The sequence below is a fragment of the Dama dama genome, chromosome 20 (assembly GCF_033118175.1).
Source record: "Dama dama isolate Ldn47 chromosome 20, ASM3311817v1, whole genome shotgun sequence".
NCBI classification, from domain to species: domain Eukaryota; kingdom Metazoa; phylum Chordata; class Mammalia; order Artiodactyla; family Cervidae; genus Dama; species Dama dama.
Window position 1 is genome coordinate 10,750,704 of NC_083700.1, and position 14,118 is coordinate 10,764,821.

Below are 14,118 nucleotides of genomic sequence, written 5' to 3' on the forward strand. Positions count from 1 at the left end.
CTGGCACAAGAGATATGGCCCTATCAGAGTCTTTCTAGCCTCTGGAAACTGGTGATCAGAAAGCTTCTTTGGCTGGTCCTTCTCTGTTGCTTTGCACGTCAGGGGCTTAAAAGGCCAGTCTCTCTGGGGTCTTTCTCTATTGTTGGTCTTTCTCTGTTGTTCAGCTGTCATTGCTGGTGTGTGGGGAGAGAGAGAGCAATGTGATGGCTGCACACCCTACATGTGACTCAGCAGTATCACCTTGCCTCCATGGTTGCCTGGTTTTCTTCCACAGCCTTTTCCCACAGTGATCTCCTCCCTCATGTCCCCTCGGGCTGTATCCCTGCCGTCAAGAGCATGGGACTGCACTCCAGTCCCTATGCTTCAGCTCCCAGCTGTTGTGCTTTCTAGGGGACTCGCATCACTGTCTGGGGTATGTAAGGCTGCAGTAAGGATTGTCTATGTGATTTTCATTCCATTTAGACTGTCACGGATCAGCTGCTTCACTCTCAGCCTCAAATGTTTCTCCTCTGTCCCAAACAATTGCCTTGATGTGGAGATTGGACCCCTGCTTCAGTTCCCCCACCCACCAAGGCAAGGTCCAATCCCGCTTACTCTCCTCTTTTCCCCCCTACTTCCTTCGTCCTACTGAATTTTGCATGGTTCTATGTATTCTTTTCCAGTGGTCAGGTACTCCTGCCTGCTCTCAGTTGGTGTTCTGCAAGATCTTCTGTGTCTGAAAGTGAATTCCTGATGTATCCATGGAGAGAGAGGTACTCCACATCCACCTACTCCTCTGCCATCTTGAGAACTAACATCTTAACAACGTTGAATATTCCAACACATCAATAGGCATTCCTTCCCATTTATTTCTAGTCTCCAGTGCCTTTGTCAGATTTATCCTCACACTTTCATTAGATTTATCTGTAAATATTTCATGCTTTTGATCCCCTCTTTACTTCAGTTTGAAGACTTTTTATTATTTTGACATTCACTGACCCTTTCTTTGACAGTGTCTATTCTGATATTTATTAAGTCCATCAAATTAACTTTTGTTTCACATATTGTATTTTTACATTTTAGAATTTCCAATTGGTTCTTCATTTGAGTTTTCATTTCTCTCTAGAACCAGCCCATCTTTTCAAATTTTCAACAACTTTTCCTATAAATTCTTAAAAATATTTACAATTGTTGTTTTAGTCTTTATCTATTTCCAAAAGCTGCTCATCTATAGTTTGTTTCTATTAACTGAGCTTTCTCTTGATTATGTATCATGTTTCCTTGTTTCTTAACAATTCTCATAATTTTGATTGTATTCTAATAGTTGTATAAAAATAGTATATTTTTAAATATAATACTTTTTGTTTTGGTTTACTTTGTTTTCATGGAAATGCAATCCCTTCCCTCTCCCTGGCATTTTGAGTGAGAATTTGATTATTAATATTTTCCTTAGAATTAAACTGAGCTGGGATAGAGTCATAGCTTTAGTTAGATTGAGTTTGCTTGTAATCAGCCTAATCCCCAACATTGTTCCCCACCCCTGCCTCTTAGATCATATCAATATTTTAAGTGGAAAGGGGTTGGGCTGTAGTTTTATTATTTTTGGTTCACTTTTATATTAAAATTCCAACTATATATGTCATACAATCTGCCTTTGTTTTTCAGATCCTTGTCAATGCCACTTTCCCAGAAAAATTCTGGAGGGCATGGGAATTGTTGAAAAAAAAAAAAAAATGTTTTAGCATTGAAGGCTTTTCCAGATTCCAGCCTATCCTGCCAACCCACAGTGTCACCTAATTTTATCTAATTTGTCCTTCTCAAAGTTTCTGTCTATAGCAGTCTCTCTCTTCTAGTGGTCTGTACCCCAGACCAGATTCCTGTCCCAGATCTCAAGTTATTTGGCACTCTGCTCAACTACAAAGGGCACATCAAGGGAAGTCTCAAAAGCTAGAATCTTTTTTTTCCAAAGGAATCAGTCTTTTTTATTTTACTCCAGTGTTTTAGGGCATAATAAAAAGTAAAGTTTAAGCATGTTGAAATTAGTTTCAAGGCAGTAGAAATTGTCACATGGCAGAAAGAGTAATCAAATAATTGTCACTGTTCCATTATCTAGTGAATTATCCTTCCCTTTTCTTTGTTCCAGGTAATCAACAGGAGGTACCAGAAGAAAAGCAACACATAGGTATGTGACATAGTTATGTGCCTTTTGAAGAAAAAGCAAAAAAAAGGGGGGTTGATAGTTGAGTTGCCATATAGTATAGTGACTAATAAATACCATTTCTAAAATTCTTTGTCTGTATTTTAACAGGAAGATAAAAATATGCTCTTAAGATGAATATTATAGAATTTAAGAAGCCTGAAAGAAGAAAAAGTGCACTGTGAACTGAAATCAGAAAAGGCAGGTCTCTTACTGATTCTTCACTCTTGGAATCTCAATAACTATCAGATGAAACTTGATGGCTGCCAGCCATTCAATATTTTCCCCACTCTAGACTGTTTAATTGCCCAAAACCACCACATACAGATTAGTCCGAAATGTACTTATTGTTCCTGCTGGAGGTGTTTTAAAAATGAACAAAAGCTAGTATCTTCTTTTTTCAATATATTTATTTTTAATTGAAGGATAATTACTCTACTGTATTGTGTTGGTTTCTGCCAAACATCAGTATGAATCAGCCATAGGTATATTATGTCCCTTCCTTCTTGAAACTCCTACCCACCTCCCTCCCGTCCCACCCCTCTAAGTTGCTACAGAGCCCTGGTTTGAGTTCCTTGAGTCATGTAGCAAATTCCCATTAGCTATCTGTTTTATATATGGTAATGTATGTTTCCATGTTATTCTTGCCATATCTCCTATCCTCTCCTTCCTCCTCACCACAACCTCCATGTCCATAACACTGTTCTCTATGTCTGTGCATCCATTGCTGTCCTGCAAATAATTTCATCAGTATCATCTTTCTAGATTCCATATAGAGGAAAGAAATGGCAACCCACTCCAATATTCTTGCCTGGAGAATTCCATGGACCGAGGAGTCTGACAGGCTATAGTCCATGGAGTCACAGAGAGTCGGACATGACTGAGTGGCTATCACTACACTATATATATATATATGTATATATACATTAGTATACAATATTTGTTTTTCTCTTTCTGACTTACTTCACTCTGTATATAGGCTTTAGGTTCACCCACCTCATTAGAGCTGACTGAACTGTTTCTTTTTTATGGCTGAGTAGTATTCCATTGTATATATGTACCACAGCTTCTTTATCTATTCATCTGTTGATGGACATCTAGGTTGCTTCCATGGCCTAGCTCTTGTCAATGGTGCTGCAATGAACACTGGTGTACATGTGTCTTTTTCAGTTTTGGTTTCCTCAGGATTTGTGCCTAGTAGTGAGATTGTTGGGTCATATGGTGGTTTGTTTCTAGGTTTTAAAAGAATCTCCATACTATCTTCCATAGTGGCCATATCAATTTACATTCCTACCAATAGTGCAAGAAGGTTTCCTTTTCTACACACCCTCTCCAGCTTTTATTGTTTGTACATTTTTTTGATGATGGCCATTCTGACTGGTGTGAAGTGGTATCTCATTATAGTTTTGATTTGCATTTCTCTAATTAAGGCACCGATGAAAGAAATTGAAGACAACAAACAGATGGAGAGATATTCCATATTCCTTGGTTGGAAGACTCAATATTGTGAAAATGACTATACCATCAAATGCAATCTACAGATTCAATGCAATCCCTAACAAATTACCAATGACATTTTCCACAGAACTAGAATAAAAAATTTCACAATTCATGTGGAAACACAAAAAACCCCGAACATCCAAAGCAGTCTTAAGAAAGAAGAATGGAGCTGGAGGAATCAACCTTCCTGATTTCAGACTATATTACAAAGCTACAGTCATCAAGAAAGTATGGTACTGGCACAAACACAGAAATATAGACCAATGGAACAAGATAGATAGTCCAGAGGTAAACCCATACACCTATGGGTACCTTATTTTTGACAAAGGGGCCAAAAATATACAATAGGACAAAGACAGTCACTTCAATAAGTGGTGCTGGAAAAACTGGACATTTTCGTGTAAAAGAGTGAAATTAGAACATTTCCTAACGCCACATACAAAGATAAACTCAAAATGGATTATGTATATCTAAATGTAAGGCCAGAAACTATAAAACTCTTAGAGGAAACCATAGGGAGAACACTTGATGACATAAATCACAGCAAGATCCTCTATGACCCACCTCCTAGAGTAATAGAAATAAAAACAAAAATAAACAAGTGGGACCTAATTAAACTTAAAAGCTTTTGAACAGCAAAGGAAACTATAAACAATGTAAAGAGACAACCCTCAGAATGGGTGAAAATAATGGCAAATGAAACAGCTGACAAACGGTTAATTTTCAATATATAAAAGCACCAGTTCATACAAGTAATTACCAGAAAAAAAAAAACAACCCAATCAAAAGTGGGGAAAAGGCCTAAACAGACTTTTCTGCAAAGACATACAGATAGCTAATAAACACATGAAAAGATCCTCAACAAAAGCTAGTACCTTCTTAATTAAAAAAAAAAAAAAAAATACATCGCTTGTTTGACAGCTTAAGGCTGAATTACAGAGAAAAGACAGTGGTCCAAGCATAAGAGCAGATAAGTCCTTGAGTAAAACACCAACACGGGCTTCCCTGGTGGCAGTAAATAATCCGCCTGCAATGCAGGAGCTGCAGGAGACACGAGTTGGATCCCTGGGTCAGAAAGATCCCTTGGAGGAGGGCATAACAACCCATTCCAGTATTCTTGCCTGGAGAATCCCATGGACAAAGGTGCCTGTCAGGCTACAGTCTATAGGGTCACAAAGAGTCAAATGTGATGGAAGCTTCTTAGCACGCACGTGCAAGATACCAATACAAACGTTCTAAAGACATACACATGAGACCAAGCAACAGTTTTAAACGCAAGAGAAGAAGGAACATTCCTTCAGGGAATAAAGAGGATACAAAGTTAGGTTTTCAGCAGCTCTTGGCAACTTCATAGTCTTTCTCCCTTCTCTGTACAACTAACACAAGATAGATGTGTGGTTGTGCAAATGTACTAATTACATATTACAGGGAGATATGTTTGTTAAAACTGTGAAAGTAATATGGTTTAATTTTATGAAAGGATATAATTTGGAAAACTTTATTTTAATCATTCTTTGGTCCCAGCTTCCCAATTCACTATATCTCAAAAAGGCACTCAACTGTTCAACACTGAATAAGTATATATGGGAAATAATGAGAAGGATTGCTCAGAGAATGACTCCAAATGCTCAGAATCCCTGGAAATGAGCTAGCTGGTTGAGTAGTCCTTTTAGTGGGAAAGGCTACATACAATCTTACTTCTCCAGGTCTCAGGGCCTATTTTCTCAGTTTTCCCAGCACTCCACTGGGCTTCCCAGGTGGTGCTAACGGTAAAGAATCTGTCTGCCAATGCAGGAGACACAAAAGAGACTCGGGTTCAATTTCTGAGTCGGAAAGATTCCCTGGAGTAGGAAATGACAACCCACTCCAATATTCTTGCCTGGAAAATGCCATGGGCAGAGGAGCCTGATGGGCTCAGTCCACGGGGCGCAAAGTGTTGGACACAAGTGAGCAACTGGACCAGCAGCACCACCCAGTGCTCCCCAAAATAGCTGGGTCCAAGTTCAAACTGCTTGGTATCTGGTCCTAAATTTTACTCCCATTACCACTCTCCATCACCCAGACAAGGCCCTTGTTATACTTCTAACAGGGACTGGGGAGGTTTCTATAAGAGAACGGTCCTGAGTCATGTCTAGTTCAATCATAATTATACAAATTATATTATATATTATATATACTATGTATATGTATATGCATACATAGTAATACAATACACTACAATTTATCACAATTTTATAATTATATATAATCATATTGTATCTGATAATATACATTATCAGATAATATCTGATATCTGATAATATCTATATATTATATATAGTTGTATATATAATTAAACTTATATATTAAACTTACATATATATAACTATATATTATTATCAGATAATACCTCCATATCTGATAATATGCATTATATTATTATTACATATATGATTATAATTATCATATAGTACAAATAATTATACAGTTATATACACTTGTATAATAAATTATACATGGTTATTATTGCATAAGCTAATATTAATAATCATGCAATATTAGTTGCTCTCACTTATTAAACTCTTACAGAGTTAACACATTCTTCCCATTGCCTGATCCCTATCACCTTTCTCCTAATAATGCTAACTTACTCTTCAGATTTGGCTCAGCTTGGTCATCAGTTCCTTCAGGAAGCCTCCCTGACACTGTCCTAGCCTGGGTTAGATGTTCCCACTGCCCTCCTAGTTCTCCATATTTTCTCTTTTTAAACACATATCACACTACACTGCCTGTTGATGTTGATCTCCATAACAAGAATATGAGCTCCATGAAGGAGAGAAATCAAATTGCTCTGTTGCTCTTTATACTGCCTGTGCCAGCATAGTGCCTGGCACACAGCAGTCATTCAATAAATATTTGTTGCTAGGCACTCTATACAACAGGGAAAAACTAGTATGTCTTTCATCAGTTCACTTCCTTTTCTTCAGTGTGGCTATAAAAAGGCAAACTGAAGTGAAACTGATTCTCCACTGAAAGAATGCCATGCTGTGTGCAGAAGTTTATAGTGAAAAAGATGGCTCGTCACCACCTATGGATCTTGCTCTTTTGCCTACAAACCTGTGAGTTCTGACCCTTGCTGATACCCTCCTAATTTTCTATTAAATTTTGGAAATTGCCTTAAGGAGGCTATTGAAATGTCCTTTTCTCCTGCTTTAATAGAAACACCCTGGGTCTCAAAAGGGATCCTCCTGACTGGGAAGAGACTTAAAATCCAAACCTAAGTGTTTTTCAACTTTAGAATTGAATTTTATCTGTACTCAGCCTGTAAACATCTGAGAAAAACTCTTCTGCTCAGAAGCGTCAGCTCGTGGTAGATCTGCCCAGAAAACCAACAAAGGAATAGATAGTCCAAAACTTTGAAAAACTTAGAAGCAATTTTTTGGGGCATTAGAATGTGTTATATAAACTTTAACAAAGATATGACTTAATTATTTCATTGCTCCAGCAGATTAAAGTGACGCATGACTATAATTATCATTGTAAAAACTTCATCTCTTTAAGTTCCCTTGATTTTCAAAGCACATTAAAAGCTATTACCCTGCTTCTGTCTTCCAAAAACTCTAAAATTAATGGAGAAGAGAGTATTATCCCTGTTTTATAAATAAATTAGTTCTCAAAAAAGAAATGGAGAAGTTAAACTAAAAATCCTGTTTTTGTTACTTAAGGCTTAATGGTAAAGTATAATGGTCAAATGAATATTGCTTGCTGTTAGTACAAAGGAAACTATATAACATTAACATAGCTTTGGGAGTGTTTTGTCATTGCATATATTATCTCACTGAATCCGAACAATTGCCTTGTTTACGTAAAAACTGTCATTTCTAAAAATACTTATAGTGTCTCTTATCAGTTTTGGAAATGCACTAGCAAATTCCTGGCATGAGTTAGACTACAGAGAATCTAGTGGGTTAGGATTTCTGGAAAAGGTAGAATTGGTGCACTTTGGTATCTCCGATTCCCTTGACCACTTAAGGCTATGACTCCTTCAATGTGAGCTTCCTTGAGAGTGTATCCACTGGGCAGGTCAAATTTTTAGAGCCTGTCCTAGTCACCCTGACAGACAAGTAGAAAATGCAAGTAGATGGGGGAAAATATTGGATAGAACCTAAGTGGAAATCTAGGGATGTCCCCAGTCTTTCAAAGAAGGGCTGACCAGGGAGGCATTTGATACAACTTAACTAACAAAGCATTCACAATTTTTATGTACACACTCTTATGTGATATATACTCAGATCATTGAAATAAGAAAGATAAATGCTCTTAATTTCATTATGCAAAAAAAAAAAAGTAGAATCTAAGACTTGAGTTAAAGAATTCACCTAAAATTTCACAGTCTGAAATTGGTAGAGCTGAAAATGGACATTTGTTCTGTTAATCCCAGGGCTCTAGTTCTTTCTGCTCCACACTTTTTTGACCTTTCACTCATTCAGTTTTCAAGTCCCTGATGCTCTTCAAAGGGCTACTGTACACTACATGAAAGGCAGCTCTAAGACACACTTGACTCATCTGCTGCTGCTGCTGCTGCTAAGTCGCTTCAGTCATGTCCGACTCTGTGCGACCCCATAGACGTCAGCCCACCAGGCTCCTCCGTCCATGGGATTTTCCAGGCAAGAGTACTGGAGTGGGGTGCCATTGCCTTCTCTGGCCTCATCTACTGAAATGGAAATCAAAGTTATTGAACCAGCTAGCAATGAATCATTCATCCATCAACTTTAGAACTTTGGGAAAGTTATATAAAATCCACCTGTTGTCAGAAAGGGGAATATTTCCCTCTTCCTCCTCTTGAGTTCTGTGGCTGGACTAATAATAAAACTGACATAACACCCAAATTCTGTAAAGCAATTATCCTTCAATTAAAAAATAAATAAATTTTTAAAAACTGACACGGAATAGATTGCAGGAGAAAAGAAATAATTCTTTTTAATTTTTTCAACTTTTTATTTTATATTGGAGTATAGCTGATTAGGTACTTCCCTGGAGGCTCAGGGGTGAAAGAGTCGGCCTGACAATGCAGGCGTCACCAGAGACACTGTTTCGATCCCTGAATGGGAAGATTCCCTGGAGTAGGAAATGACAACCCTTTCTTGCCTGGAAAATTCTGCGGACAGAGGAGCCTGGCAGGCTGCAGTCCATGGGGTCTCTAAGAGTCAGACATGACTGAGCATGCATGCGTATGCACACACACACACCCCCCCCACACACACACACACCACCAATTAATGTTGTGATAGTTTCAGGTGAACGGCAAAGGGACCCAGCCATATGCATACATGTGTCCATTCTCCCCCAAACTCCCTTCCCATCCAGGCTGTCACATAACATCCCTGTGCTATACAGTAGGTCTTCGCTGGTTATCCATTTTAAATACAGCAGTGTGTACATGTCCATCCCAAACTCCCTAACTATCCTGTCCCCCCATCCTTCCCTCCTGGCAACCATAAGTTCGTTCTCTAAGTTTGTGATACTGAGAAACACATTTTAATTTGTGCACACAGAGGTCTCTAGAAATGGAAACTAAGAAGTGGCCAAAACAAACAGCTTTTACTTTTTAGACAAAGAAACAATAAATTTGTGAAGAATCAACAGGACAAAGAAATTCAGGCTTTTGGTGCTCAGTTAGTGAAGAATGTAAACAGACTTGGGGCTTGAAGTGGTAGATTAAAATAACAAGGTTTGTTCGTATAAGTTTCTTGCCCCCAAATTCCCTGTCTTTGTTGATAAGGATGTCCTTATACCTCCAGATGCTGTGAGATTTATTTTCTGCTTTCAGGGGGACAGAGAAGAATCAGAGTTTTCCTCTTTCACTGACTTCTTCTCAATCAACTTTTATTCAAAATAATCAATATGGAGAGTCTCCTGGTGACCAAATAGTTATGATTCTGGGCTTTCAACCCCTGGTCTGAGAACTGAGATTCCCACAAATGGTGCAGCCAAGAAAAGAAAAAATCATATGTCATTGTGACATATTTGGGGGCAATCCATCCTGGGCTGGGTTGGGTTCAGCCAACTGAACTGTTAGTACAATAAGATTGTTTTGAGAATCAAAATGATAACCCATGTACAACAGTTGGCACAGTATCTGAATATAGTAAGTGCTTACCAAATACTAGCTAACGCTGCCATTTCTCACACCTGCTTTTCATATGGTATTAGGAAAGGGCCAGGGCATTCTTACACAGAGATCCTGGCCAAGATTCCTCTGTTTAGGGTGATCCAAGGAACATGAGCAGGTGAAAAGATGGTAGGAATTTGAACTTAGGTGTGGGCTTTTGAAGTTCCTGAAGAGAAAACCAGGGATGAGATATTCCCTTTGTCAATGGCCCATTAATGAGAGGTGGGAGTTTGTTTTTATAGCAGTAAAACCAGAAGTACTTTCATGTACCATTTGGCTTTGTTGAACGGATATGTTTGCCTCTTAAAGATTATTCTACCAAAATTTCCTGAGTGCAAAAATGTACCCCAAATCCCTCTTGCTGCTATTCCTGACAAAGATGATCCCTGATATTTAGCACTGAGCTTAGATGGCAACTCTGACTGTACTTACTTCCCTGAAATGAATTCTGAGCAATTTAAGCAGCTGAGATGCAATGGGAAAAGGGAATTAGAAATCCCGTTCTTCCCTGGAGAGCCTGAAATAAGAGGAGTCTGAGTCTGCAAGCTCATGACCATTCCATGTTGGAAAAATTTTCTTGAAGAGCCAAGACTCACAGTCTTATGTTTGTGATCTCAGCTTCCTCATCATGACCTGTGAATACTGTTACTCTAACTGTGCTTCCAAGTATTCTACTAGCTGCCAGCCATTTGGGGGAGAAAACAAGAGTCCGCTCACTTTCTTCTATGTATTCTCTCTCATACTCCTTTAATTCTTCCTTTTCTCCATACATTTCTTGCTTCTCTTTCTTCAACCCCTCCCCTTGCTGCCTTCTCCTCTCTCATCAATGATAGTACTAATTAACCACTTATGGAGCAGTCACTACATATCTGTCATTACTCTAAGTAGTCTGCATATGTTATTTTGTCTAATCCTCATAACACCCTTTGACATAGGTATATTAATATTTCAGAAGAAAATAGAGATCATTTAGCCAAAAAGTGGAGGAAGTAGGATTTGAACTCCTGTCTATAGACTTAACCACTGAGTCAGTGCTGCCTTCACCACTTTGATGCTGAAATAGAATAGTATATTATCCCTGAGACTGATGGTTATCACACTTTGGGATTTATCATGAGTGGTGATTATTCAGCAGAGATTGGGCCTATCTCTGTACCCACCTACAGAGGAGGATGGAGGTTGGTAGGCAGGGCTTTGCCAATAACAGAAGTCTAGGTGGGCCAGCAAGGTAGAATATCCAAAGAAATGACCATATCGAGACAAGGTTCAAGTACCATTCACATGAGCATGGTTATAGAATGATTGGAATTTGCTTTTTCAAAACAAACAAAGATCCAGTATCAACAAGATCTCAGTGTTCTGCTGAATGTAGAACACAGTCATGAGGCATTCCAGCAGCTGACACAAAAAATAAGGGGGAAAAAAGAATGAAAAAATAAATAAATCCAGGAAAGGTGAGTGGACCCCTCTAGATATCTGTTTATGGATAAATAGGCCCCAACCATCATCCTAGGATGTTGGAGACAAGATTTCATGCCTGAAGAAGAGTCCTGGCAAGTGTCAATTTGCCATTAGTCCAAAGTCCTATTAGAGAGGGGCCTTCAGCTTCCCTCATAGCTCAGTTGGTAAAGAATCCACCTGCAATGCAGGAGACCTCAGTTCGATTCCTGGGTCAGGAAGATCCGCTGGAGAAGAGATAGGCTACCCACTCCAGTATTCTTGGGCTTCCCTTGTGGCTCAGCTTGTAAAGAATCCATCTGCAATACAGGAGACCTGGGTTTGATCCCTGGGTTGAGAAGATCCCCTGGAGAAGAAAAAGGCTACCCACTCCAGTATTCTGGCCTGGAGAATTCCATGGAGTATATAGTCCATGGAGTTGCAAAGAGTTGGACACAACTGAGCGACTTTCACTTTCAAGATAAAGACAGAGCCTCTGTTCTAGAAAGAGATTTGAGCAGACTACTGCCATAGACCTTCCAGAATGGCTTAAAAACAAAAGCCCAGTTACAGAAATGGAAGACTATATCATATCTGGGGAACACTAGGTATCAGGACATTAGCTTTAAAATCTAGTCTCCAAGAGACACTTGAGGCTGCATCCTTGTAACAGCATGAAACTCCAGTAGAGGGGATAGTGACCCCCCCCCCGACCCCATCAATCCAATATGCCGGAGCAGCCCTGGAGATCAGTGTGACCCCAGAGCAGCCAGAGTGCTTCCACAACAGGAGCCCAAAGGTCAATGCTAGGTCACTTGGGCTACTCGAGTAATTCCCAAATCAGACTGTTGTTCTCTTTAACTTAAGAGAAGGATGAATCTGTAGGTTTGGGGGTAACTAGATTCAACTATGTGGAAGCCAGAAAAGAAAGAGTTCTGAGCAGACAATTGGGTGACCCGATGCTAGTGGATGTACATACCTACTACACGTTTCCTTCATTATACTCAAGTTTTTATTATATGCTTAGAGTGCGCTTGTTATTGTTCAGTCACTGAGTTGTGTCTGACTCTGCGATCCCATGGACTGCCACTCACCAGGCTTCCTGTTCTTCACTGTCTCCCAGAATTTGCTCAGATTCATGTCCATAAAGTGCTGAGTAATGATAAAATGATGAGTGACAGGATCTCATCTTTGAGAATCTATGTGTGTGTGTGTGTGTTTCTTTTGCAGAAGAGGATTCATGTCAACCCAAACCTTGATCAAGATTATATAAAGTAAAGGGAAACAAATCCAGCAGAAAATAGTATGCTATTGTATGGGGGTGGTAGGTTCCTTGTTTTAAAACCCTCATAACCAAGGGCTTTCCATTCTCATGGAGAATGACACAAAACTTCTGGCTGCCAGCCCTTTGCTTCCTCCTTGTCCTTCTTTCCCTTCACTCAGAGTAACCAGTTACAACCATCTCTCTTCTGGGTGCTGCTACCTCTGGTAACTCTTCCAGACCTGCAGTACTCAGGGAAGCAGTGGATGGGAGGAGGCAAGGGGAAATTTAGCTATGGCTGAAGAAATATCAAGAAATGCTGATTTATGACACCACCCTTATGGCAGAAAGTGAAGAGGAACTAAAAAGCTTCTTGATGAAAGTGAAAGAGGAGAGGCTTAGAGCTTAACATTCATAAAACTAAGATCATGGTATCTGGTCCCATCACTTCATGGGAAATAGATGGGGAGACAGTGGAAACGGTGTCAGACTTTATTTTTGGGGGGCTCCAAAATCACTGCAGATGGTGACTACAGCCATGAAATTAAAAGACGCTTACTCTTTGGAAGGAAAGTTATGACCAACCTAGATAGCATATTAAAAAGCAGAGACATTACTTTGCCAACAAAGGTCCATCTGGTCAAGACTATGGTTTTTCCAGTGGTCATGTATGGATGTGAGAGTTGGACTGTGAAGAAAGCTGAGCGCCAAAAAATTGATGCTTTTGAACTGTGGTGTTGGAAAAGACTCTTGAGAGTCCCTTGGACTGCAAGGAGATCCAACCAGTCCATCGTGAAGGAGATCAGTCCTGGGTGTTCATTGGAAGGACTGATGCTGAAGCTGAAACTCCAATACTTTGGCCACCTCATGCGAAGATTTGACTCACTGGAAAAGACCCTGATGCTGGGAGGGATTGGGGGCAGGAGGAGAAGGGGACGACAGAGGATGAGATGGCTGGATGGCATCACCAACTCGATGGGCATGAGTGTGAGTAAACTCCGGGAGTTGGTGATGAACAGGGAGGCCTGGCGTGCTACAATTCATGGGGTCGCAAAGAGTCAGACACGACTGAGCGACTGAACAGAATTGAACTGAACTGAAAGAAGTGAGGGTGTTCGAGTATTTATTAAGCAACAATGCACACTTTCTTATTTCCATTCCCATGCAAACCTTCATGCTGGCCTTTTGTAACATCTCCATAATCCTCCAGGTCTCCTTTTTTCCATAAGAGTTGTCTGGGAGTATTATTTTAATCTCTGTAACAATGTTTTCTTATTTTACATAACAAGCACTTATGGTGCCTAGTATATGCTAAGTACTTTTCTAATAGGTTTACAAATATTCACTCATTTAATATAACACTTCTATGAAGTACTCCTGTTAGTCTATTTAGAAGCTGATAAAACCGAGGCACAGAGAGGTTAACAGAGAGATTAACTTTCCCAAGCTCTCATGGTTAGAACCTGGCAGGAGCAGGATTCAAGCTCAGGCAGTCTAGGTTTTCATCACCAAGTCATGGTGCCTGACACAGGGCCAGAAAGAGAGTGTCCCTCAGGGCAACTCCCCCTGTGGGGTTTCTAGTTTCTTCTCTAT

General features: G+C 39.7%; 1 protein-coding gene across 6 annotated transcripts in view; it reads left to right on the plus strand.

Annotated features, from left to right (window-relative positions):
• The first annotated feature begins 6,667 nt into the window (after positions 1-6,667).
• Positions 6,668-14,118, plus strand: part of CD84 (CD84 molecule) — a 51,851-nt gene continuing 44,400 nt past the window's right edge. For all 6 annotated transcript variants that reach the window (XM_061120383.1, XM_061120385.1, XM_061120387.1 and 3 more), the window contains exon 1: positions 6,668-6,774. In XM_061120383.1, the coding sequence (XP_060976366.1) occupies positions 6,693-6,774 (82 nt within the window). In that variant the 5' untranslated portion in view covers positions 6,668-6,692. The remainder of the gene's footprint in view (positions 6,775-14,118) is intronic.